General features: G+C 46.8%; 2 protein-coding genes across 10 annotated transcripts in view; one reads left to right on the top strand and one right to left on the bottom strand.

The window, feature by feature from the left end:
• The first annotated feature begins 1,956 nt into the window (after positions 1 to 1,956).
• Positions 1,957 to 5,258, top strand: pebp1 (phosphatidylethanolamine binding protein 1). Its single transcript, XM_061671305.1, has 4 exons — positions 1,957 to 2,389; positions 3,533 to 3,642; positions 4,111 to 4,211; positions 4,953 to 5,258. The coding sequence occupies exons 1-4, from the start codon at positions 2,255 to 2,257 to the stop codon at positions 5,168 to 5,170; spliced, it is 564 nt and encodes a 187-aa protein (XP_061527289.1). The 5' UTR covers positions 1,957 to 2,254; the 3' UTR covers positions 5,171 to 5,258.
• A 948-nt stretch (positions 5,259 to 6,206) lies between these two features.
• The window catches only part of taok3a (TAO kinase 3a), a 61,776-nt gene continuing 42,624 nt past the window's right edge, over positions 6,207 to 25,358 (bottom strand). For 8 of the 9 annotated variants that reach the window (XM_061671271.1, XM_061671268.1, XM_061671272.1 and 5 more), the window contains 9 exons: positions 23,627 to 23,812; positions 22,773 to 22,877; positions 16,684 to 16,920; positions 15,640 to 15,768; positions 14,526 to 14,729; positions 13,085 to 13,324; positions 12,306 to 12,518; positions 8,964 to 9,146; positions 6,207 to 7,048 (listed from right to left, as the gene is read on the bottom strand). In XM_061671271.1, coding sequence (XP_061527255.1) covers positions 6,890 to 7,048; positions 8,964 to 9,146; positions 12,306 to 12,518; positions 13,085 to 13,324; positions 14,526 to 14,729; positions 15,640 to 15,768; positions 16,684 to 16,920; positions 22,773 to 22,877; positions 23,627 to 23,812 — 1,656 coding nt within the window. In that variant the 3' untranslated portion in view covers positions 6,207 to 6,889. Of the gene's footprint in view, positions 7,049 to 8,963; positions 9,147 to 11,674; positions 12,227 to 12,305; positions 12,519 to 13,084; positions 13,325 to 14,525; positions 14,730 to 15,639; positions 15,769 to 16,683; positions 16,921 to 22,772; positions 22,878 to 23,626; positions 23,813 to 25,358 lie in introns of those variants that run through there. The other variant, XM_061671275.1, reaches the window with a different exon arrangement.

The raw sequence follows: 25,358 nt of genomic DNA, 5'->3' as shown, positions 1-25,358 counted from the left end.
CCCAATAATTGCGTTCTTGTTGTGGAATACTCATATTGGCTATCAGTATAGCTTGTACCATCTTTATTTATCATGAGTTTGCATGCCTCGGTGAATGCTACTCATTCAGCAGTTTGTTCCGCCAATTCCTGACAATCATGCTTGCGCGCCTTCGTCAGGTCAGCGTGTTAGCGCGGCTGGATTTAAGGTTGTGCATCGCTCGACAGTCCAATGTGGTTGTGACAGCAAGATGGCCGTGCAAGATAAAAGTCTTGCAGGTGATAAAAACGCCATATTGGTTTGCAATAGGAGAGCAGACGCTGCATGAAGAGTTCATGGATGAAATAACACAATCGTGGAAGTGCTCTTCTACTGCCATCGAGGCTGCCACAACTGCTCCGACACAACGCGGTCACGCACACGTCGCGCTGTCCAATTTAGTTGAAAAATAAGCCCGTGGTCTTCGCTTATCACCGGATTGTTGTGGAAGTACGGAGGTCACGTCATCGTTTTTACAATCTACCGTTTGAATGAATGTTTTCTCGTTACATTTGGAAGGCCTAGCGCAGCAGTGGACACCAAATGTTGCTTCGTGTCACAGAAGGCCTTTCCTGCCTCGGTACTCCATTGAGCAGGTGATGTCGTTTGAAGGTTGGCTTCATCCGTTCATTCATTTTGACAACGGGGCAACAATTTCTGCATCGTTTGGAATCCATGCGCCACACTAATTTGTCAGACCTAAAAATGATTATTCTACGTTTCTTCGCCTGTGGTTTAGGGTTTTTTTTAAGACGATAGCTTTCCCGTCTTCTAATATAGTCCTTCCTCCTACACTGACATTATGGCCTCGATATTTGACTCGCCTTTTACACCATTGCAATTTATTTGTGTTCACTAACTTTATGTCCCTCTTCTGCCAGATGCTGCAGTAAGGCCAATGAATCTTTGCACGCGTGTCTCTCCATCCCGAGATGCCAGAAGACTTGCTTGTTGTCACAACTTGTGAATAAATGGTTGGACTTTCACAGTAAGCTTGCGGTAATCGAGTAAATGTGTATTTTTTGCCCTCAAACGCAAATGTAAACGCAAACCAAAATGGACTGTTCTTTTCGACCGCCACCGTCTGGTCTCAATGAATTGAACAACGTGTGTGGGGATCTGGTACGCACGCTGCTCTCTGTATGACTGCAGAATTGACTGCCTGCAAGCCCCCAACCCACCTTTTTTACGGGGGGAAATGGCCGTGTTATATGGTGATTCTGGACACGCCACTATAACGCCTGCCTTCATTAGTGCTTCAATTACCGCTTTGATTCCTTCACGTGCATCTGCTTTGAATGGAAATCGACGACTCCCTGGTCTATATTCTGTTTTGGGTCTCATTTGTACCGGTAAAGCCCCTTTAATATGGCCTACATCACATTTTTGGGGGGAACTTTTTTTCATATTTCTGCATCAATTTCAGTGAGGATCATTTGTTCGAATCAAAACGGGATGCATGTGTTTCCCTTCATCACCCTGTATAGTCCAAAACATCGCCTTCCTAATTAGGCCAGTTGACTAGTTTGTTTTCTATTTGCTGCCGATCTTCTGCCTCCTGTCCTTGTTTTACTCATGTTTCCACTGTGACTCACCATCTTTGCACAATGAAATATGTGGGACACTTGTATTTTTACACAGTTCCTTTAATTTGTCCGGTAAAATAATTCCTGCCGCGACTTTTGCTTCATTGTCTGAGTGCAGACAATCGACAGTCATTTTATCAGGTGTCGCACGTCGTAACTTGTTTTCATATGAACAAGCATACAAAATGGTCGGGGTACCTTTCCGCAGTCTTCAAATTCCGGTCCTCGGACGTGCAGCCTCGCAGCGGTGCGCACGTTTGGCGACACTTGTGTTGACGGCTCGCCCTGAGCTCTTCCTCGTGGAAATATCATTTGCAATTTGGAAACCACTGCCAGCAGCTTGCTACTGGAACTCCAGCGACCTCTAGTGGAGTTAAGTGCCTTTAAAAACGGCGAATCAAAATGCGTGGATTCGCTGGATAGTAAAGATTAAAATGTCTCACACGTCACAATAATGCCAAAAATAGACTCTACATCTTGGGAAACGTGTTGTGACGCGCTAATCGATAGTTTCAGTTTTTCTGCCTGTCCCTGAACGCACCGCGATCGAATCCGAACCCAGACAAGCGAGCGCCGTCGTGTGCTAGCGGCTAGTTAGCAGTTAGCGGTTAGCAGCTCTTTCCGAGCGACGTTCGACGCTCGGCGACAACATGCCCGTGGACGTGGAGCGGTGGAGCGGCCCTCTGGAGCTCCACGAGGTGGAGGACAAGCCCGGCCGGCCTCTGAGCGTCAAGTACGGCTCCGTGGAGATCGACGAGCTGGGCAAAGTGCTCACGCCCACGCAGGTTAGCCGCTTTAGCCTAGCCGCCGCGACGGGCTCGAAAAGTCCAATTGACGAAATGCTTTTCCTCCTCAGGCGACGATTAGCATTCGCGTTAGTGTTCGGCGTCACGTGGAAATGCGGCTTTCGAGTCACAATGTCATCCAAGTTGCAAGGAGACGAAACGAACAACCGTGACGTCGATCCAGAAGCGGCCTCTTTTGGGGCCACTTCAAATGTCTCGGCAAATTAGTGCGCTTGTTTTAATGTCATCACCACCTTTTCACCGGTTTTTTTGTTTTGTTTTGAAATGAAAGATCGTCGTCACTTTAAACCGCATCCACTCCTTGAAGTCTCGGCGCTCATTGCACCGGCCGGACTATTGCAATATTCGTCATTCCAACTGCTCTTAAGTGCTAGAGGACGCTGCATCTTTTTGCACAATTGTCCGGAAAAAATCATCATCATTGTACCTGGATTACCAGATAACTAGCAACCCTTTACTGCTCAGTGACTGTGTTTTTTTTTTGTTTTTGTTTTTTTTTGTCAATGTCTTTCTGTCTCCAAAGCGTTCTCTGGCAATTGATTGACTGTCTGTTGTCGACCTCGAGCGGCTCCGACTCCCGGACACAAATTCCTTGTGCGTTTTTTGGACATACTTGGCAAATAAAGACGATTCTGATTCTGATAAAATTGTTCAGGCAATTTTTCATGATTGATCATTTTAAAAAAAAATAGCAATCATAAAACAAAAGTCGTATTTTCCACAACTGTACACATTGTTGTTATTCAATTGGTGTTGAAAAGTTAAGGTTTATTTCTTTTTTTTTAAGTTGAAATTTGTTAGCAGATTTTCATTTTTTCGCAATTTGTCAAAATAAGGATTCATAAAACAAAACCTTTAAAAAATTTGTCCCCAACTTTATTTATTTTTTTTAATTATATTTTTTAACTATATATTTTTTTTTTTATTCAAAGTTGCTTCCAAATTTTTCAAATTGATTAGTTTAATTTAAAAAATTAGCCGTCAATTTTTCTCCAACATTGCACGTTTGTTTTTAGTTCTAATTTGTTCTCAATTGAAAAACTTTCAGAGTGGTTTCTCGTTCTTCGTGAGTCGCGGCGAATAGCCGTGACGTTGATTGACAGGCCCCTCCCCCCGCCCCAGGTCCAGGAGCGGCCCACCTGCATCGAGTGGGAGGGATGTGACCCCAAGAAACTTTACACTTTGGCCCTGACGGACCCCGACGCCCCCAGCAGGGGAGACCCCAAATTCAGGTCACCGCACAGATTCAAATTCTTAGAAATACATCTTCAAATGTGTCACCAGCTTCTTCCGAAATATATATTTATAGATATTTTTTAACTCAACTTTGTGGCCAATTTTGTTTGCATTCAACATTTTTTGAATCAAATTTCTTGCCAAGCTGTTACATAAATGATTCAATGAAAATGTTTGGCGGGTCCATTTTTCACAGCTCCTTTTCAAAATTCAAATATGGAGCCATTTCTTCTACGTTAACATTTCAAAAAGTTCCAATTTGCTGCAAAACTTTCTTTTACATTTTTTATTCCATTCTGTTGCCTAATTCAAAGGCCTGTTCCTTGCAAAAAAAATCAACAAATGTTTACATTTATTTATTCAAGGAAGCTTTTCCCCGTTTGGTATTTGGAAAAAAAGAACTGTTGAAATTTTTCTGAACTTGAAAACAGAGGTTTGAAATGTTTTTGTGTTTTTTGTATCAGGGAGTGGCATCACTTCCTGGTGGTCAACATGAAAGGAAACGACGTGTCTTCCGGCGAGGTCTTGTCCGACTACGTGGGCTCCGGCCCTCCTCGGGGCACAGGTGACGCAAAACGCACAAAACAGACACAGGAAATGGAATTCGAGCGTTCGAAAAGTGGGGATGCGATGTCAGAAAACGGGTCAAAAGGTTCAGAAAATGGAGCAAAAGTGGGAGGACAGAAGAGGGATAGAGAGTGAGGGAAACGGGTACAAAGTGTGGGATGATCAGAATCCTCTTTCCTCTTTATTTTATTTATTTGCAGCCATTTTGACCCCCGACGCCCAAAAAAATACAATACTTTTGAGACAAAAAAACGAAAGAAAAAAAAAACACACTGAGCAACGAAAGCTTGCCGGTAATGTGAGTGTAGAAAGTGGGGGAAAAGTGCTGGAAATTGGATAGAAAGTGTGTGAGATGGGGGGGAAATGGGTTTTAAAAAAAAAAACGGGAAAATGTCAGAAAATAGATGAAGTGTCGCAAAACTGGTATGATGTCAGAAAATGGACCGAAAGTGCGGGGAAAAGGGTGAAAGGGGGTATGAAACTGGGTTAAAAAAAAAAAAAAAAAACGTCAGAAAATGGACAGTAAGTTGGGGGGGTGAAAGTTTTTTTTTTTTAAACTGTGTATAAGGGTTAGAATGTGGTGGAAAAAGTAAGTAAATGGAAGGCATAGGGAAAGGGTTAGAGTTTTGAAAAAGTTTGGGAGGGGGAGGAGTCAGAAGATGAATACAAAAGTCAAGTAGAAAAGAGCCCAAAATGCGCGCGAGTAACGTGCGTTGCGTTGTTTTTGGCCCGCGCGTAGGTCTCCACCGCTACGTGTGGCTGGTGTACAGCCAGGCGGGGGCGCTGGCGTGCAGCGAGCGCGTCCTGGGCGATCGCTCGGGCGACGGCCGCGCCGACTTCAGCGTGCGCGCCTTCCGCCGCAAGTACGGGCTGGACGCGCCCGTGGCCGCCACCTGCTACCAGGCGCAGTGGGACGACTACGTGCCCGAACTCTACCGCCAGCTGGCCGGAAAGTAGGAAAACCAAAACCCGACGAAACAACGAAGCTGCTTAGCGATCGCCTCGTTTGGCTCCGTCTGCTCATTTCACTTCCAATTTGAAAAAGGAGACCATTTGCTCCAACCTCAGCGAACAGGCCTTTTCTGTTTGACCGGCGGGATTCGGGGGAAAAGTCCCCCAAGAGAAAAAGTTGCCGACAAATTACAATTTTGAAAGTTATTTTTCCAATCTGTCTCGATTGTAAACAGTTCAATTTGAAGTGAGAGAAGGTGATGACACAGTCCAAAGTTGACAGTGAAAATCACGTGGTGTCAAAACAATTGGTAGCATGTTTGCATTCCCAAAAAATCCAGAGAGAAATACACAAATGTTGATTTAAAAAAAAGAAAAAGAAAAAAATCTCATTTGAAATGTTGACAAACGGAATTATTGAATTTAAAAAAAACTGTGACTAGTTGAAATGGTTTTCAATTGATGAAAAATGTAGTCAATTTATCATTAGCAGGGTGATGGGATTTGTTTACGTACTTGTGAATTGCAATTAAAAAAAAAAAAGTCTGACAAAAGTGGAAAAAAGCTACTTTTAGTACTTGAAACAACACAAATACAATGTTGGCAACAACATCAAAAAAAGAATTCAGTAGTAGGAGACAATTTAGAATAGAAAATAAGTGTTAAAAAAAAAAAAAAAAAAATGACACTGGAAAGATGGTGAAAATTTTGATTTCCAGTGAGAAATGACAAATTTGCATTCAAAATAAAATAGTGGACATTTTTCAATTCAAACAATCCCGTGAAGCTGGCAAGAAAATGTTTTAATCAATTAAAATGTGGAATGTAGCTGACAAATTCATGTACTGATTTTTTAAAATTAAAAAGTTTGCAACTAAAAATGAATTGTTGAAAATTAAGCTCAATTTAAAAGGTTGCAATTCATGAGGTTGCTGATATTTTCTAGACAAGTTTGCATTTAAAAAAGTAAAGTAACTTATAAGTACTTCATTAAAAGTAAACACCAAGTTGACGACAATTTAGAATTAAAAATAGTGAAAAGTTGACAAAAAGGCATTTTAATGTCACCAAAAAGTCCAAAGAAAAACAATCACAAAAAGTTGGCGACTATTTCGTATCTGATACACAAAAAAAAGTTTCAAACATTTAAGTCACATTTGGTTAAATATTTAACAAAAAACCCCAAAGTGTTTTATTTATTTCTTCAAAAATATTTTTACAAAAAGACAAAACGTGTGTGTGTGTTGTGCAATGAACGCACAAGAAGACGTGCGTGCGTGTTGTGTCAGCAGCAGCACTTTATTTACAAATACAATTAAAAGCTCGTCAACGCCAACAGCGCTCGTTTGATGGCGGACGCCGTGATTAAAGTGCACGCAATCGTCGTCGCAAGAAAATGACGGAATCGCAACACGGATCGGAGAAGAAATCAGATTTTTGCCTGTGAAATCCCACTTCAAATTGAATACGAAAATAGGGAAAAGCTCTCCCGAAATCCTTCTGTACAAAGTCGCCGGCAACGAGCCCTTTGTGCTTAAACCCCCACCACACCTTCCTATTAGCATTATTATTATTAGCACGATTCAGAACGAATAATAATTCGTATTATTCACGATAGCTGCGAGCGCCGAGAAACGCTCGTCTCGTTTTCTGGACACGCCTCTCGCGTGTCGGTCCCGAGAAGAAGAAGAAAGCGAAAAGGGGCCCGACGGCGGCGTGGCGACCTCATCTGTAGTCGTCGTCCTTGGCGGCGGCGGCCGAGTTCCCCGAGCCCAGGCGCGCGCTCTCCGCGTCGAAGGCGTCCAGCTCGCGTTCGTGACGCTCCAGCAGATGTTTGATGCGCTCCGTGCGATCCTTCTGCAGCGACAGCAGCTCCTCTTCCATCTCAACAACAACAACAACATCATCATCATCGATGTCGTACCAAAGGGCCTGTCACGTTACATTCGCACACGCGCGAGTGTGGGAGACAAAACACAACTATCATGTGACACAGGTGTGTGTGTGTGTGTGTGACCAATCACAGCTTGACGCAAAACCACACACACCAACGACAACAAAGAAAGGCATCCAGTATTGTGGAGGAAGTTGAGGTCAAGAAAATGGTATCGCTCCAAGTATGACGTCATGGCGTAGGACCTGCAAGGCGGCGCGAGTCCAGCGGAGGGCGACACGCACCGCAGCTGGGTTGCCTACGTGATGACGTCACCGGAGACCAGCGCTTCACACGCACAAACGCGTTCGAGGAAAAAAACCAAAAACAACCAAATAAACCCATTCGTTCACAAATCCAAATCACACGTAAAGCCTAAATAAACAAACAAACACGTGCTGGAGCAACAGTGTGATGCATTTCAAGCCGTGGGAAAAACAAGCTCTTGTTGTCCGAGCCCTTGTTCGCTTGGTTGGTTGAAGCGAGGTGAAATTTGGCAGACGCGCTTCCCGTGCGTGGGGAGATGCACGCAAAGTTCATCCTAAGCGTTCATTTTCTCGAGCGCTTCTCGAACGAATCGCAGGGTACGTACAAACAAACAAACAAACAAAAACCTTTCGCACTCACATTAACACCTGCGGGCAATCAACTGAGCACGCGTGCTTTGTGGATGCGGGAAGAAAGCCACGCAGGCACGGGGAGAACATGCGCGCAAAGGCGGGGCCGGGATTTGAACCCCGGTCCCCGCAACTGTGAGCCAGATGTGCTGACCGGTCGGCCGCCTGTCTCCACATTATTTCCACAAGTAATAGCGCCGATTTATGCATATTTTTGAATGTGTGTGCGTTTCTCATGTAAACATTCAATTGAATTGTTGAAGATGCGTTTGTGGATCAGCGGGCACGCGCATTTGTTTTGGAGGCGAACGTAAGAAGAAGAAGAAGAAGCAACGCAGGTTTCAAGTTGAGAGCGACGATTGGCCCGCTAGTCGGCAGCGTCGATGACCGTCGCCGTCATTTAGATGGGAATCGACGGTGAAGCGTGATTTTCCCCAAAATATTTGAAAAGAATTGAGATTTTTAAATCGGTCACCTTTCGGCCAACTTTGCCATTTTGAACTCATTTACGTAAATCGGGCGGCGGGCTCGACCTCGTTTTTCCGACCGTTGATTCCCTCAAAATGACTGGCAGTCGAGTGATGGCCGGAGACGGCAACACTGCCGCCCGGCGGGCCTTCCCGCAGCTGTCAATCGCAACTTAAAGACTGAAAAACAACGACCGTCACCAATTGAATATTTACAAATGATAAGTCGTCATCAAACGCACACGCAACATTGAAAAACGGGTGTAAATTGTTGATATATCGATGGAAATAATGTAGAGACAAATCACTCCCCCTCCACAAAGTCTCAAGAAGCGCGGTGGACAACACACGGGAAGTCGGCCATGTTGGGCTCCTTCAACGCGTGGGCGCAGGCACGTGCGCACGTAGCCGCTAGGTGGCGCTCCAGCACCCCCCCCTCATGCATCAATATTTCCAAACAAATCATTTGCCTCTGCCATCAATTTTTTCACAAAGCGTTTGGGAGAATTGTACATTTGCTCGCCGCCTCCTCTGTCCAAAAACCTCTCAATTGAACAGGGGTGTGTAGATTGTTATTTTATTGATCCTTTATTGGTCTGTTGTTGGTCTCATTGAGCTTAAACAAGACTTTTTCAAGAGAGACCTGGCCAAGGCAGGCGGCAGCAAAAAACACAAAGCAGTTCGACAGACCGACAAGGAAAGGAAGGCGCAGTGCAAATGAACGAGTGTAAACATTTGGGATTGAACGGTTTTGAATGAAATGTCACGTTGTGGTGGTCCACCTTGTGCTGGAGGTGCGCGCGTCTGAGCGCGACCTTCTGCTGGAGCTTTTGCAGCTCGCGCTGGTGCTGCGCGTCCGTCTGCGTCTTGATTTTGCTCTGGTAGGCGTTGAGCAGCTCCAGCTCCTGCCGCAGCTGCTCCAGCAGCGCCTGGCACGCCGACTCCTGCGACGAGTCCAGACGCAGCTGGGCGAATAAAACAAAACAAAAAAAACGGCATTTCGTTCGTCGCGCTCACTCGAATTTCGACTCGGGTTACGGGAACAAAATCCATGACGTGAGGGGAAACCAGAAGAACATTTCCAAGTTGCCAAAGTGAAAACGCTCTCTCAACGGCGGCAAAATGTCGCGTTCATGTCATGGAAAACATTTTTAAAGCCAAGAATTATTGGAAAGTTATGAAAATCAAACGGTCTTTTAACACGGGAAAGTCATGGGTTTTTTTTTATGTCCTAGAGTGGGTACGGAAAGCATTCAGACCCCCGTCAATCTTCCACTCTGTTCTATTGCAGCCATTTGCTAAAATCATCCATTCATGTACACACAGCACCCATATTGAAAGAGAAAACCGGAATTGTTGACATTTTGGCAGATTGATTCAAAAAGAAGCAGTGAAATATGACACAGCCAGAAGTATTCAGAAGCCCCTCGGCTCGGTATTGAGCCGAAGCCCCCTTTTGAGCCCATCCGGACGCGAGTCTTTTTGGGAATGAGGCAACGAGGTTTTCCCACCTGGATTTGGGGACCCTCCGCCATTCCTCCTTGCACACCCTCTCCGGTTCTGTCAGGTCGGACGGTGAACGGTGGTGGGCGGCCATTTTCAGGTCTCTCCGGAGATGCTCGATTGGGTTGAAGTCAGGGCTCTGGCGGGGGCCATTCAAGAACAGTCACGGAGTTGTTCTGAAGCCACTCCTTCGGTATTTTAGCTGCGTGCTTCGGGTCGTTGTCTTGTTGGAAGGCGAACCTTCGTCCCAGTCTGAGGCCCCGAGCCCTCCGGAGAAGGTTTTCGTCCCGGATATCCCCGTACTTGGCCGCATCCATCTTTTCACTCGATTGCAACCGGCGCTCCTGTCCGTGCAGCATGATGCTGCCACCACCGTGCTTCACTGTTGGGACGGTATTGGACAGGTGATGAGCAGTGCCTGCTTTTCTCCACACATACATCTTAGAATTAAGGCCAACAAGTTCTATCTTGGTCTCACCAGACCAGAGAATCTTATTTCTCTCCATCTTGGAATCCTTCAGGTGTTTTTTTTTTTTTTTAAGCAAACTCCATGCGGGCTTCCATGTGTCTTGCACTGAGGAGAGGCGAAGTGATGGTTGACTTTCTAGAACTTTCTCCCATCTCCCGACCGCATCTCTGGAGCTCAGCCACAGTGATCTTTGGGTTCTCCTTGACCTCTCTCACCAAGGCTCTTCTCCCCCGATGGCTCAGTTTGGCCGGACGGCCAGAATTGGGAAAGGGTTCCGGTCGTCCCAAACGTCTTCCATTTCAGGATTATGGAGGCCACTGTGCTCTTAGGAACCTTAAATGCAGCAGAATTGTTTTTGTAACCCTGGCCAGATCTGTGCCTTGCCACAATTCTGTCTCTGAGCTCTTCGGGCAGTTCCTTTGACCTCATGATTCTCATTTGCTCTGACATGCACTGTGAGCTGGAAGGTCTTCTAAAGACGGGGGTGTGGCTTTCCTAATCCCGTCCAATCAGTATCATCAAACACAGCTGGACTCCGATGAAGGTGGAGAACCAGCTCAAGGGTGATCAGAAGAAACGGACAGCGCCCGAGTTCAATATGAGTGCAACACCAAAGGGTCGGAATACTTCTGGCTGTGTGATATTTCACTTTTTCTTTTTGAATCAATCTGCAAAAATGTCATCGATTCCATTTTTGTCTGTCAATATGGGGCCCTGTGTGTCCATGAATGATGGGGAAAATGAACTTAAATGATTTTAGCAAATGGCTGCAATATAACAAAGAGTGAAAAATGGAAGGGCGTCTGAAAACTTTCCGTATTTTAACAGGTAAAATATTTGTAAAGATAAAACGCTGGGATTTTGTTTCGCTCCAAAAATATTATAATATCCCTTTCTACAGGCAAAAAGGATACTTTTTGTCTAGACTTGATTTAAAAAAAAAAAAGTCATTTTTACAGGGGAAATGGTTAAGATTATGAAAACAAAATTGCAATTATGGGGAAAAGTTATGATCGTAGGTATTCTTTGAGAACATTTTAAGTATGAATTCTTATGAAATTGTATTCATGTTAATAAATGTAAAATGGTCATTTAAAAGGGGCAAAGCAATTTTTGTATTTGCGTTTTTTTGTCATGAAAACCAAATTTAAAAACATGTACAAGTGAAATATTTGGAAAGTAAGAAAGCTGGGATTTATTATTATTATTATTATTTTTACTTCAAAAATCTTGCTATCCATTTAAAAGACCTTTTTGTACAACTGCGATAAATGGCGATAAAAAGTCATTTTAACAGGGACGTTGGTTGACGTTATGAACGCGACATTGGAATTATGGAGAAAAATCATTTTGAAATTTTAGACAAATATTTTATGATTGAAGAAGTTTGTTCTTATGAGAAAATTAGATTTGTCACTCATGCAAATGTATTAATGTTATAAAAACAGTTATTTTTACAAGAAAAATGTAAATGTGTGAAAATAAAATAGTAATTTAACTGGTAAAAAAAAAAAAAGATTTTTTTTTGTGAAATAAGCATGTCATGAAACTAAAATGTCATTCCATGGAGGACAAAAATGATTATTTTTTTTAAATTATGTGATGAAAATAAAAATTTTATGGGGAAAACACATATTGGTACAACTAAATATTTTTAAGATAGAAATTGGGACATTTTTACTCAAAATATTGGAAAATAGTACATTTAATGGGGGTGGCATTTTAATGCAAAATTGTTTTTGTCATCAAAATCAAATTGTAATATCATGAGGAAAATACATAGTTACATAGGAAATATTTCGATTTTTTTTTTTTTTTTTTACTTTGCAACAAAAATATTGATATCCTGAAAATATACGTTTTACGGAGGAAATGTCATAAAAATAAGAAATGGCTGTATGTATTTTATGGGCGTAAAAAGTCATATTTTTAAAGTGGTTATTGTGGAAAAGATATGAAGAATAATAGAATTGAAATAATCAAAACAGATCATTGGTGCTAATAATCTATAAAGGAAATGAACACGAGGGGGCAAAAGCGGGCTTTTTAGCGGCCGGGCAACGTGCGGTCACGCTGTGAAGAGAAGATTGCAATTTGATGAGAACGCGGGAGCGGAGGCGTCGGCGTCGCGCGGGCGGGCGGGCGTACTGACCGCCTGCTCGGCCATCATGCGGTTGATGCTCTGCTCGTAGCGCTCGGCCAGGACGGCCAGCTTGCGCGTGTGCTCGTCCTTCAGCGCCTTGAGCGCGCCCTTGTGCTCGCCCTTGGGCGTCACCTCCAGCTGGTGGTGGCGCAGCGCCTTGTGCTGCTTGCTCTGCACCTTGCACGTGTCCTGGAACTGCTTCTTGATCTGCAGCTCCAGCGCCTGCGCGACAACCAAACAGTGCCCCGTTTTACAGCTCGTCTCCACCTTTGCGCTACAACAGCTGCGCAGGAAGTCCACAAAACACACGTAGACTGGTTGGGCCAACACCCCGGAGCCGGTCCACCGTTCCACGGCCGGGACCAGAACCGCACTGCTCCCTCCTGCATCTGAGATCGGACTTCCCGACGGAGCCTCCTCTCCGGCACCCCTGAACAGAACCTTGCCGGGGAGGCTGAGGAGTGGGATCCCCCTGTAGTCGGAACACACCCTCAGGGTCCCCCTTCTTTAAAAGGGGGACCGCCGCGCCGGTCTGCCAATCCGATGTCGCAGAGGCGTGTCAGCGGGGACAGCCGCACGACGTCCGGAGCCTTTAGGAATTCAGGGTGAATCTCGTCCACCCTAACCCGGGGTTTTTAAGCACCTGGGTGACCTCGACCCCAGAGATAGAAGAACCCTAACCCGGTTCAGAATGACCGTACGATGCCGATTCCCTCGAGCCCGTTTCGCGTTAAACTAGCAGACTTCAGTCGGAGCCAACGAAGCGCGTTTTAATGGCTTGCGCGCACCTTGATGTTCTTGGGCTGCTGGCGGAGCTGCAGCACGTGCTTGCGGCGCAGCTCCCTCTGGCGCCGGGCGTTGTACTCCATCTGGTTGTCCAGTTCCGTCTGGTGCTGCAGGCGGATCAGGTCCACGCGCAGCTTCTGGAGGCTGCGCAGCTGCCGGCCCTCCAGCTCCCGCGTGGACTCGTCGTGGCGGATCAGCGCGGCGTGCTCCGCCTCCTTGTGGCTCTTCTTCTTGTTCAGCTCCTGAAACGCGTCAACCCCATCGCACGTTTCTTCATTTTAATGACGGGGTTAAAAAAAAAAAAAAAAGGCTAACGATTGCAAGAATGTCACAGTCATTTCGGGGGAAAAAAATCATAATCACCATCATCAAGACAATCATGTTTGCTTTTTGCAGAAGAGAATGAGTTACAAGAGTTTCAAAAATGGCAAAATCTTGTGTTTTTTAAATAGTTGAGATTTTCTTTTAAGTAATATAAAGTAGTATTATGAGTCATTTTATTTACAGTATTAAATGAGATTTTTATCAGAAATATGTACAAAAATAAATTGGTCATTTCATACACAATCATATTGTTTATGAGGAAAATGTTTGCAAAGCTCTGAAAATATATTTATGACCCAAAATAAAAAATAAAAACAATCTGGAAAAGGTGAAAAGCCACTTCATTTTTATTTAACAATTTCTAAAAAGGGTCATTTTTTTATGTCATGAACAAAACTAAAATATTAGATCCTGCGACAAATAACCGTACTATGAAATATTAAAATAGTTGGGGGGGAGGGAGGGGGGGTACTTTTGAATTAATAAACAAAATAAAATATAGTAATTTATGCAAAAGTTAGTTTTCTGAGAAAAAAAAAAAAAAAAAATGTACAGTGGATCAAATGTACCAGAAATAGCATTTTTACTTGAAAGATTTGAAAATAGTAAAAAATAGAAATAAAAATTTGTGTCATTTTTATGACTGACAAAAATACCCTGAAACGAATAATATTGCTAGGAAATAAAAATGTTAGCCAAGTTATTTTCCAAATAATAAATGAAATATAGGAGATTAGATTTCTGACAAAACAAAATGCATCATGTATGAAAGTCACATTTATGTCAAAAAAAATACGAGTCATAGGATCAAAATAAAATGGCCTTTTTGAAATAGACAACCTGTAATTACCCAACAAATAAAAGAAAAGGGAAATGACAGAAATGTCATTACACGAGCAATTTTGATCGCTGTTTAATTAGAAAAGAATATTTTGATGATTCGTTTTTTGTGCCGTTCGAGGTGGCCCGTTGTCACAGCCGCGCTCGTTGTTCCGTTCAAGTGTTTTTTTTCAATCAAGTCGCGCAAATCGTCTTTTCTGCTGCTAAACGCGCGCGTTGCCATTTTTTTGTCTTCCTTTGGCGACGATCGGGCGGCCGCGAACATTTTGGCCGGCGTACCTCTCGCGCGTGCTCCTGCTCCAGGCGGTGCCTGGCGACCAGGGCGCCGCGCTTGAAGGCGCGGGCGCGGCGCTCCAGGCGAAGGCGCTGGCGGGCCAGCAGGTCGGCCTCCTCCTCGGCCTGCGAGTGCTGCATGTTCTCCTTGTGCTTGGACAGACGCTCCTGCTTCTCCTTCTTGGGCGTGCTGCGGTCCTCGCTCATCTCCTGGCGGCGACAACGACGGCTCACCCTCTCGCGAAAACAACGCTCACGAAAACCAACAGCTTCTTCCTTCTTTCCATTTCAACTTCTTCAATCGTTGCCTTTAGGGCTGCAACTAAGTATTATTTTAATAACGGATTCATCTGTCAGTTCTTCTTCCAGATGATTGGTGAATCGGATCCCCCCCCCCCCCCAAAAATATTTCCTTCCCTTTATTCAAAAACAGGATCTTATCTCATACACAAAGAGCAATCCAGCGCCTGGCTTGCTTCCGTTTTTGGAAATTTCAAACCAATTTGATGACACCGAACCGCAGCCCGGCCAAATACGCCAACGTTCTCCGACGTCGCCAAACCGAAGGCCGATCTCGTCGGGACGTACGGCTGCCGGACGCCGAGGGATGAACGTCGAGCTTCCGGGCCGGGCTTTCGAGTTTGGGTTCCTATTGTCATCCATTTTATGCCTCGACGGTCACGAAGCTCACCCGCCGCTCGACGAACATCACGGAAAACGTTGCAACAAACTAACGCGCGTTTTCTTCAACATCAAAGACCATTGAAAGTAGTCTAACTCAATGGGGCCTTTTTTTCTACGTCAAAGACAATTTAGAGTCAGCAATGAACCTAATGTGTTTTGTACACATCCAAAACAATTTAGTCTTCAGCTCAGCGAAAAATTGAAAGTCATCAAACTTGCGCGTTTTTGGAAACAGCAGCAGCATTTCTTCACTGAAATGAATGCGCGCGCGTTTTTGTCGACATCGAAGACGGCCGACAGTCTTCACGGAACGACAATTTAGTCACCTGCAAATCGAACGCATTTAGTTTTCAAAACAATTCAAACGTGCGCGTTTCGAAACCTCAAAGTCTTCATGAAAGCAGCGTTCGCTGGCCGACCGCTCGCGCGAGCTCACCTCTTTGATCTTCTCCTTGCAGAGTTTGTACTGCTTCTTCTGCGTGTCCAGGAATGCGCTGAGCTCCTTTTTCTGCTGCGCCAACATCTGCTGCTGGAACTTCTTCTCGTCCGCCAGCGTCGCCTTCGCCTGCGCGTTAGCACGTTAGCACATCAGCAGACAATTGGACGTGCGCGACGAGCGAGCTGCCGACGTTGCGTTCGTGGCAGACGTGACTTTATCCATCCACCCATTTTCCGTCGCGCTTCTCCTCACGCGTGCTCGGCTTACTTCGGGCGAGAGGAGGGGTACGCCCTGAACCGGTCGCCAGCCAATCATAGAAACAAACAACCGTTGGCACTCGCCTTCGCACCTACGGACAATTTAGAGTCTTCAATCAAGCTAGCACGCATGTTTTTGGGATGTGGGAGGAAAAGCGGCCACGCAGGCAAGGGGAGAACACGCAAACTCCACACCGGCCGGGCCGGATTTGAACCCGCAGCCTCGCAACTGTGAGGCAGACGTGCTAACCGTGCCGCCAACAATTGATTGTCAGAATGTCTCGGTGAAGCAGCTTATGGCGCCAGGTTGTTCCCAGACGCTTTGGTTATTATTTCCTCACGCTACCTCCTTGTCTGTGTGTGTGGTGTCTATTTTTCCTAACTATACCTCTTTAGGTGGCGCTGGATTTGTTTTACCCCACTCTACCTCCTTGTCTGTATGGCCGGCGTTTATTTTTCCCTACTATACCTCTTTGAATGTGCGACATTTGTTTTTCCTATCTCCTTTTTTCCTCACTCTACTTCTTTGAGTGCATTTGTTCCTCCTATCTCTAGCCCCATTTATTTTCCTGAGTATACCTCCTTGTCTGTATGCGTGGTGTGTATTTCCCTGAGTATACCGCCATGTCGGTGTGCGCTGCATGCATTTTCATGAGCATTCCTCCTCACGCGCATGCGTGGCATGTATTTTCCTGAGTATTCCTCCTCTTCTGCATGTATTTGTCCGAGTACGACCCCTCGTACCCCTCGTCGGCGTGCGCGGCACGCGTTTCCCTGCGTATACCTCCTTGTCGGCGTGCGCGGCGTGCCTCTTGGCCAGCTTCTCCAGCTCGATGAAGGCGTTGTTGGCCTGGGTCTCGACCTCCTTGTGCAGTTTGAGGCGATGCTCGTCCATCTCGGCCTTGAGTTTGTTCTCCAGGGCGATCAGCTGCTTCTGGTGTTGCCTCCGCATGCGCTTGTAGCCCGACATCTGCTCGCGGAGCTCGCTATCCTGCTCGTGCTCGTGGATCTGCTTGGTCACCTGAGGGAGAGCCGCGCGCGCGCGCACGCAGTCCGAAACGCTAACATTATTTGGGATGCCGACAAAAAAAAAAAAAAAATGTTCAAAACAAAAAGCACAAAACGGTTTTTGTAAACATCCAAAGACAATGTTGATTCAAAAACAAACCCGACTCAGTCTTCAGTGAAAGCCAAAGATGTTCAAAGATCCCAAATGAAGTGATCTTCACAAAGAACCCATTTTGGAAACATCCAAGACAATTTCTAGCCATCACTGAAGTGTGTGAAAGTGTTACAGCATTCACACGTTATTCTGCACCCCCCAAACATCTTGTTACTCTTTTGAACTTACTGTCACGATATCAATCAAAGTGCTCGCTAAAAATGGTCTTTTCTCTGTCGATCGTCACGCCGGAACGACGAGGCCGACGATCGTCGACTTTGGGGATATTCGGCGGCCTCCGCGTTTCTCAAACCGTTCGAACGTCAAAAGGTTCCCAAAATTCAGGACATCTTAAGAACGTCCCACCTTTCGCAAAATTCCACACCCCAGTCAACCAACAAAATGATGCCCGTCCTTCCCATTTTAAAATGTTTTTGTTATTAAACCTGTCCCGCTCAGCTGCACGGCCTTGCAGAACGGTGGATCCGTATGTGCCGGAATAGTTTTGCTGGACAACACGGGAGTTTGAAATACTCACTCTGCTTATTTTTCAATGTTTGAATCGTTCTGATGGATATTGAAAAGGCAGCCGGACAGAAAAGGCTTTTAGGGGACGGACGGAGGGACAGAGCGGACAAGGGCAACGGGGGTGCGGAACAATCCCGAGACGGTCCAGATATTTGAGCTCCGGTCACGTTACGACAGCCAAATGGTGTCGTTATCGAGAGAACAAGATCTTCTTTCACGCCTCTCCCCTTCCCACGTCAAACTGTTCAGCTCGTTCATAACATATTCAATTCACACTTTTTTTCTTGTGTATGACGCCGCATTTTCCGTTGCAAAGGAATACAAACGTTTTACGTCGTTACCTCATCCTTCCACAAATCATTCCAACTGTCCAAGTGCACAAATTTCGCAATTTTTGACCAATACAAAATCGCTCCCACCTGGAAATGTTGATCGCGTTCCGCAGACGCCCGCGTTTTCACTCGAAAATTCCCCAATCGAGAAATATTTGCCTTCCGCATTTCCCGCCGATTCCAACCATTTCCACTTCAAACGCTTTATCACGTTCCCCAAATTTCCAAATGTTCACAGTCAAATTCTCAAATGAAGAGAGAGTTTACATATTTACCTCTTCCTTTCCTTCCGTGTCTCGAGACTGATTCAAACTATTTTCCACATTTTCCTCATCGATCAATGGAGACGTTTACCAAATTGACTTCCTCCTCGCCCATTTCTCCAGCGAGCATTCCGACTTCAAACTTCAATGGCCGTAACTATTTCCGGCCTTTCCGAATGGCCCCGTTTTCACAATAAACCCCCGAATGAAGAGCTATTCACCAACCCGACCTCCCGCTCCCGGTGGAAGCGTTCCGACTTCAAACATCGTACGTTTCAATTCGGTTGATTCCGCAGCATTTCCGTCCTTCATCAGGCCGAACGGCGAGCGTAATCCGACGACGCGCTGACCTGAAGACACGACGGGCGGCCGGCATCCGGGCGGCACTCGCCGCGCAGCTTCTCGTAAATCCCGCCCGAAGGCCTCAGGCTCGACATGGCGGCGAGCCCGGCCCGGCCGAGCGCGGCGGCGTCGTCGTCGTCGTCTGGCCCCGCGCGCGCCCGCCTCGGGGGTCCGACGAACCCGAGACCGACCCCCGACAAAGACCGCCCCCCTGCGGTTCGCGCCCAGGGCACGCGCCGGGGGAGCACAGAGCGGCCCTTTGAGCGGCGCCAACGCTAAGCGGCGGGCGGCAGGTGGGTCACATGAATACCTCATTGACGGGACCTTGGCGAGGGGGTGGGCGGGCGGCCGCGCTAGCGAGAGAAATAGCAACCGGCCGCGTTAACCCTCTGCTTTAGCTCGCTCCCATTTTCAGCCTTTTTAGCTCTTCGTGCAAATAATCATTATTTTTAATAATCCACGAATGTGTCACTTGCAAAAAAAAAAAAAACGAAACATTTATCTTTTTGCGTTTCTGAAAGAGCGTTGAAGAGCTCTTCAATGAAGCAATTTGGATGTGCAGATTGGAGAAAGGCTCGGCCGAACAACTCCATGTTTTCAATCAACCAGAACAAGTTGGAGAAAGAAAAAAAGCGCGACTGGCAAAATACATCGTTTGCGTTTTGGAGTTTGGAAACAAACTGAAATTTGACAGATGAACAAAAAAACAACGTGATTGTATATTTGAATACTAATGGTGAGAACAGATGTTAGTGAAACACGTGATGCAGTACAAGTAGAAGAAGAATGACACAAAAGGTCGCCAGCGAGATGATCGGGGAACCAAATGGAACGCGGCCAGACGGGTTAACGTTCCGGGCCGCGCGGGACTTGTCCGTTTCGGAAGCCGATTGTTTTCTCGGTTTTGCCATTGATCATCGATTGACATAAAAGACTTTTCAAAATTCGCCCCTTCATTGTTGAATCCAGATTAACGTTGAAAATCTGAAATTTTGCTTTCGACCTAAAACCAGAAATAGAAAAAAAAAAGGATCATTTTGCTCAATTCCCAAAAATGAGAGATGTCTGCTTTTTGCATTTGAACTAATAAGATATATTTGCGCCATCTGAGTTTGAATTTCGAAAAAATGGAGTCATAAATTCAAACTCAGCTGGCGCAAATACAGTGGGTACGGAAAGTATTCAGATCCCCTTAAAATGTATATTTATAAGTTATGTACAGCCGTTATACAGCCGTTTGCTAAAACCATTGAAATTCATTTTTTTCCTCATTCATGTACACGCGGCACCCCATATTGACAGAAAAAAACAGAATTGTTGACATTTTGGCAGATTGATTCAAAAAGAAGCAGTGAAATATGACACAGCCAGAAGTATTCAGAAGCCCCTCGGCTCGGTATTGAGCCGAAGCCCCCTTTTGAGCCCATCCGGCCGCGAGTCTTTTTGGGAATGAGGCAACGAGGTTTTCCCACCTGGATTTGGGGACCCTCCGCCATTCTTCCTTGCAGATCCTCTCCACTTCTGTCAGGTCAGATGGTGAACGGTGGTGGGCGGCCATTTTCAGGTCTCTCCGGAGATGCTCGATTGGGTTGAAGTCAGGGCTCTGGCGGGGGCCATTCAAGAACAGTCACGGAGTTGTTCTGAAGCCACTCCTTCGGTATTTTAACTGCGTGCTTCGGGTCGTTGTCTTGTTGGAAGGCGAACCTTCGGCCCAGTCTGAGGCCCCGAGCCCTCCGGAGAAGGTTTTCGTCCCGGATATCCCCGTACTTGGCCGCATCCATCTTTTCACTCGATTGCGAACCGGCGCTCCTGTCCGTGCAGCTGAAAAACCCCCCACAGCATGATGCTGCCGCCACCACCGCGCTTCACTGTTGGGACCGTATTGGACAGGTGATGAGCAGTGCCTGCTTTTCTCCTCACATACCACAGTGATGGTTGACTTTCTCCCATCTCCCGACCGCATCTCTGGAGCTCAGCCACAGTGATCTTTGGGTTCTCCTTGACCTCTCTCACCAAGGCTCTTCTCCCCCGATTGCTCAGTTTGGCCGGACGGCCAGAATTGGGAAAGGGTTCCGGTCGTCCCAAACGTCTTCCATTTCAGGATTATGGAGGCCACTGTGCTCTTAGGAACCTTAAATGCAGCAGAATTGTTTTTGTAACCCTGGCCAGATCTGTGCCTTGCCACAATTCTGTCTCTGAGCTCTTCGGGCAGTTCCTTTGACCTCATGATTCTCATTTGCTCTGACATGCACTGTGAGCTGGAAGGTCTTCTAAAGACGGGGGTGTGGCTTTCCTAATCCCGTCCAATCAGTATCATCAAACACAGCTGGACTCCGATGAAGGTGGTTGAACCATCTCAAGGGTGATCAGAAGAAACGGACAGCGCCCGAGTTCCATAGACGAGTGTCACGGCAAAGGGTCGGAATACTTCTGGCTGTGTGATATTTCAGTTTTTCTTTTTCAATAAATCAGCAAAAATGTCATCGATTCCGTTTTTTTCTGTCAAAATGGGGCCCTGTGTGTACATGAATGATGGGAAAAATGAACTTAAATGAATACTGAATACTTTCCGTACCGACTGTATAGCTTGTGGTATTTGGTGTTTGTATTTGAATTGAAGACAGTGAATTTTTTTGATGTTAAAAAAAAAATAAACTGGTCAAAGAAGTGAGACAAACGCAACCGACTTCTTTTTTTGAACTATAAAATGAATATTCATTGGAAAAAAACAACGACAACCGAAATCAATCCATCAGTCAATTCCCCCATCATTCTGGAGCATCTCAACAAAATAAAGTTTCCTCCATGAGTTGAGCTTTGGCTTGACCTCTAATAACCTCCCGCCTCCTTCGTCCTTCTGGTCCTCACAACAGCAGCTTGTCCGAGCGGCGCCGCAACAAACGGCAACATTCACTCGCGCCCGACTCCCCGATCGCCGCTTTTATGTAGCGGACGACGCAGTTGACTAAAACCCGCACGAAAAAATCGCCACGCGGTCATTCGGGAGTCGGCAATGATGATCGACTCTCAACGCGATAACTGCTCGGAATCGACTTCCGAATGGCTACAAAGGGACGTTTATGATCGCGGCTCCGGTCGGTCCCTAAAATGTCCCTTTGCGGCGCTTCGGGAGTCGGGAACGAGCGAGCGCTTCCCAACGCTTCGTTCCCGACTCCTGAATCACGAGAAAAGGATTTTTATATTCTAGACCTCGATAGTTCCTTCGTCAGTCTAACGAACAATTATGATTATCATTTGTGCATCCTTTTCCCTGTGTCACACGTAAGCAGAGCTTACACCGTCTCTTTGACGACCTGCCTGCGGACGCGGGAAAAGGAGGATGACGTCATCCGGCGCCACTCCAGCGGGCGCCCGCGGACACACACACACACGACAGGGTGTCTCATATGAACCGACGTCTATGTGTGTGTGTGTGTGTCTGTGTTTTACACATTTGTCAAGGACACTGTGAACACACACACACACACAAGCTCTCACTCGCAAGCACAAACAAACGCACACATTCTCCCTCCCTCCCTCACTCACGCACACAAAGCAGCGGTTGACGAGGGTTGAAAAAAACCCACGTGAAAGCACGACGACTTACTACTACGGCCTGTTTCTATGACAACAGACGAGCGAGAGACACTCGCAAAGAGAACAGACAGAGAGAGCGAGAGAAAGACACAAGACGTGAAAGGGAAACGCCGAACGCCACGCAGCCCGTTTCGGCGGCAAACTCCACCTGCCGCCGCCACGTATTTTATTTGGCCGTCGTTTTGAGAAACATTAAGCCCGGTAGCCACAGAGCAACACAATGTGGGGATACGACCAATGTCGAGCCGTCCGGCCGACATCTCACGCAGCCCGTTGAGGTGGAAAACTCTACCTGCCTGCTGCCACGTATTTGACACTTCCAGCATTTCCAGAAAATATTAGCCCGCTAGCTGTCGGGAAAGCAGCAACACGCGGGGATACGGCTAACGTCGCGACATCCGCCGAACGGCTCGCGCGTCTCGCTGAGGCGGAAAAATCCACCTACTGCCGGCGTTCAAGAAAAATCGGAAAAGAAAGAAAGAAAGTACCAAAATGCGGGGATACAGTGAATATGATCACGTTGAGGCACACGCGGCATCTGACGCAGCCCGTTTAGGCAGCAAACTCAAGCCGCCACATTGTCAAGTCTGTCAATTTGTCGTGCATTATTCTGCTGGTTCTGGATGAAGAAGACGTAGAAACAACTCACCAAGGACGCAGACTTGATGGTGGCAAAGCAGGTCTGGTTCTTGTAGTTCCGGGCCTGGCTGCTCTTGCGTTGAAGGCCGTCGTCGTCCCAGTTGTACTGCCGCTCCTGACGCACGACAAACACTCGGAGATAAATCTACACGGATAACAGTCGGCGAAGTCAACAACACGCGGGGATGCGGCCGAGCGACATATGCGGCCCGTTTAGCCGGACGACTCGCTACACGCCCTACATCGCCGCGTGACAAATCGAACCTGGTAGCGATCTGTCGAGCGACAGACAACACGCGGGGATACGGCTAACGAGCGCACTCTGTGACTTCCGACGAGCGCTCCACGCAGCCCGTTTAGGCGGAAAGCTCAACCCGCTGCCACAATCGTTACGAACGTCGCATGAAGCCCGTCGGGGCGGCAAATCGCACCTGTTGGAAACTGCGTTCAGGCAGCAAACTGCCTGCTGCCACATTTTTGGGGGGGGGGGGCCGCAAAAGGCAGCATTGTTTCACGATCAATTTGACCTGGTAAGACTCCAGAAAAATGTGTTGAAAAAGTCAACATGCTGACTTTGCGACGTCCACTCACCATCCCACGCATCCCATTTAGGCGGCAAAGTCCACCTGCTGATGCTACATCTTGTAGGCCTACATTTGTTCAAGACAAATCGAAGCTGGCTGCAGTCTGTAACGTAACAGCTAACGAGCTAACTTTGTGACAAGCACCTTGCGCGGCCCGTTTAGGCAGATGACATCTTTTATGACTCTGTTTCTTCTCGAACGTAGCGCCGTGTGGGGATTCGGCTAACACGCTAACTTCGCGACACAGCCCGTTTAGGCGTCAAACCTTGAGCGGCGCTACCTTGTGGCCGTGCGCGGACGAGTCCGGGGTGCCGCCGTAGTCTCGCGGCTGCGCGGCGGTCACGTCGTCCAGAACGTCCTGCAGGCTGTTGACGCTGCTGCCGCGGCTGCCCGTGCTGAGCGAGGCGCTGGGCACGGAGCGGTTGCTGCCCAGGCTGTTCATCTTGCAGCTGGCCGCCTCGCTGTCCTGCCAGCGAGTCCACGTGGGCAAAGTCAGATATGCTCATGCCCGTCCGTGCGACGCTACGTTATTATCTCAAGATTGCCCGTGTCCTCATTCCTGAAGACAAAAAAAAATATCAGCCCCCGACACCTGTAGTACCAATGGATAGGAAATTTGGCGGACGTGTCTATCGGGACAGGCCGCACGGAAAAGTCTCAAGGACGCGTGCCCGGAAATGAACGGGAAGTCGGCCATTTTGGTTTGGGGCAGCCACTTCCGGTGAATTCCCGAGCTCAGACTTTGACAAACTCCATCCGTCCATTCATCCATTTTCTCCTCACGCGGGTCGCGGGCGTGCCGGAGCCTATCCCAGCTGTCATCGGGCAGGAGGCGGGGTACGCCCTGAACCGGTTGCCGGCCAATCGCAGGGCACATACAAACAAACAAACATTCGCACTCACAGTCACACCTACGGGCAACTTAGAGTCTCCAATGAATGCATGTTTTTGGGATGTGGGAGGTGATGAGCCCTGACGGGAAGCCGGTACGTTAGACGGGGCGGGGGTGTTCACATTTTCACGTTAGGCATGCGCCGGTATCCCATTGGCACGCTATGAGGACCTTCTGCAAAAAGGTTTCACCGTTTCAGCTCGAAAATGCATTTTCTTTTCAAATTTGGAGGGTTTCCATGGAACGCAATCTATTTTATTTGTAAACAACATGTAGAAGAGTGAAAAGTGAAATCATCAACTATAACAATAGTAAAAATTCTTAATTCTCAGAAAATTAGTCTGTAGTTCTCTGCTCTTCTGCACTTCGGGAAGTGACCTCAGAGCTGGCAGACCCCCAAAATTGCCAAAAGAGACGACGAAGAAAAAAGTCGTCAAGCTCACTGACTGGCCGCCCCAAAAAGTGGAGGGGGGCGGGCAGGGCGGGTCCTGTCGCTTTGCCTGCACCGATGACTTCAAAAATGAAATCAAAACAAAACAAAAACAGCTCATAGCGCTGACGGACAGCTTTAGACTGAAATTGCGGTTTATCTCGACACCGGGAACTGGCCCTGGCCTAGGTCACACTAAGACCAAACGTTACTGTGCTGCCTTGGGGATGGTCAACTTGGTTTGCCAATACCCACATTTTGATGCCAACATTCATATTTGACCAAACAAGTGAAGACGACAAATTGCTGAGGTTTGTCTTCCGCGAACCAAATCTGGAACGCATCACTTTAACGCGTGTCTGAAGGTTTAGAACGACAGCCGAGCCCGAAAATCTGCGGTCCCGCAGTCGCAAACTTTAGCGGGAGCTATTCTCCATTATTCCTTGAAAATCACGGCTAGTCACAGTCCTTGTGAACGTATTACTTTGGCACGATCTAGCGAAACGTTGGTGTTTTTAGGTTTCGTTATAGTGTTTTTTTGTTGTTGTTTCCCCCCCGTGCTGTTTTGTTGGGCGCACCTTGAAAGTGAAAGTTAGTTTTTGCTTCCCTCCAAAGTAAACGACACCGACGAATACTTTGCCCGTTTTCCCGAATATGTATCCCTCGTGTGAAAACCAAAAGTTGAGTTGA

Source organism: Phycodurus eques, chromosome 3 (assembly GCF_024500275.1).
Source record: "Phycodurus eques isolate BA_2022a chromosome 3, UOR_Pequ_1.1, whole genome shotgun sequence".
Taxonomy (NCBI): domain Eukaryota; kingdom Metazoa; phylum Chordata; class Actinopteri; order Syngnathiformes; family Syngnathidae; genus Phycodurus; species Phycodurus eques.
Note: the sequence above shows the minus strand (reverse complement) of the source record. Positions and strands in the feature narration are given on the sequence as shown.

Bases quoted from the DNA above. Each gene is read 5' to 3' on its own strand.
- pebp1 (XM_061671305.1), top strand. From the start codon at position 2,255: ATGCCCGTGGACGTGGAGCGGTGGAGCGGCCCTCTGGAGCTCCACGAG. The intron at 3,643-4,110 runs GTCACCGCACAG...TTTTTGTATCAG, and splicing joins AGGGGAGACCCCAAATTCAG to GGAGTGGCATCACTTCCTGG. The intron at 4,212-4,952 runs GTGACGCAAAAC...GCCCGCGCGTAG, and splicing joins CGGCCCTCCTCGGGGCACAG to GTCTCCACCGCTACGTGTGG.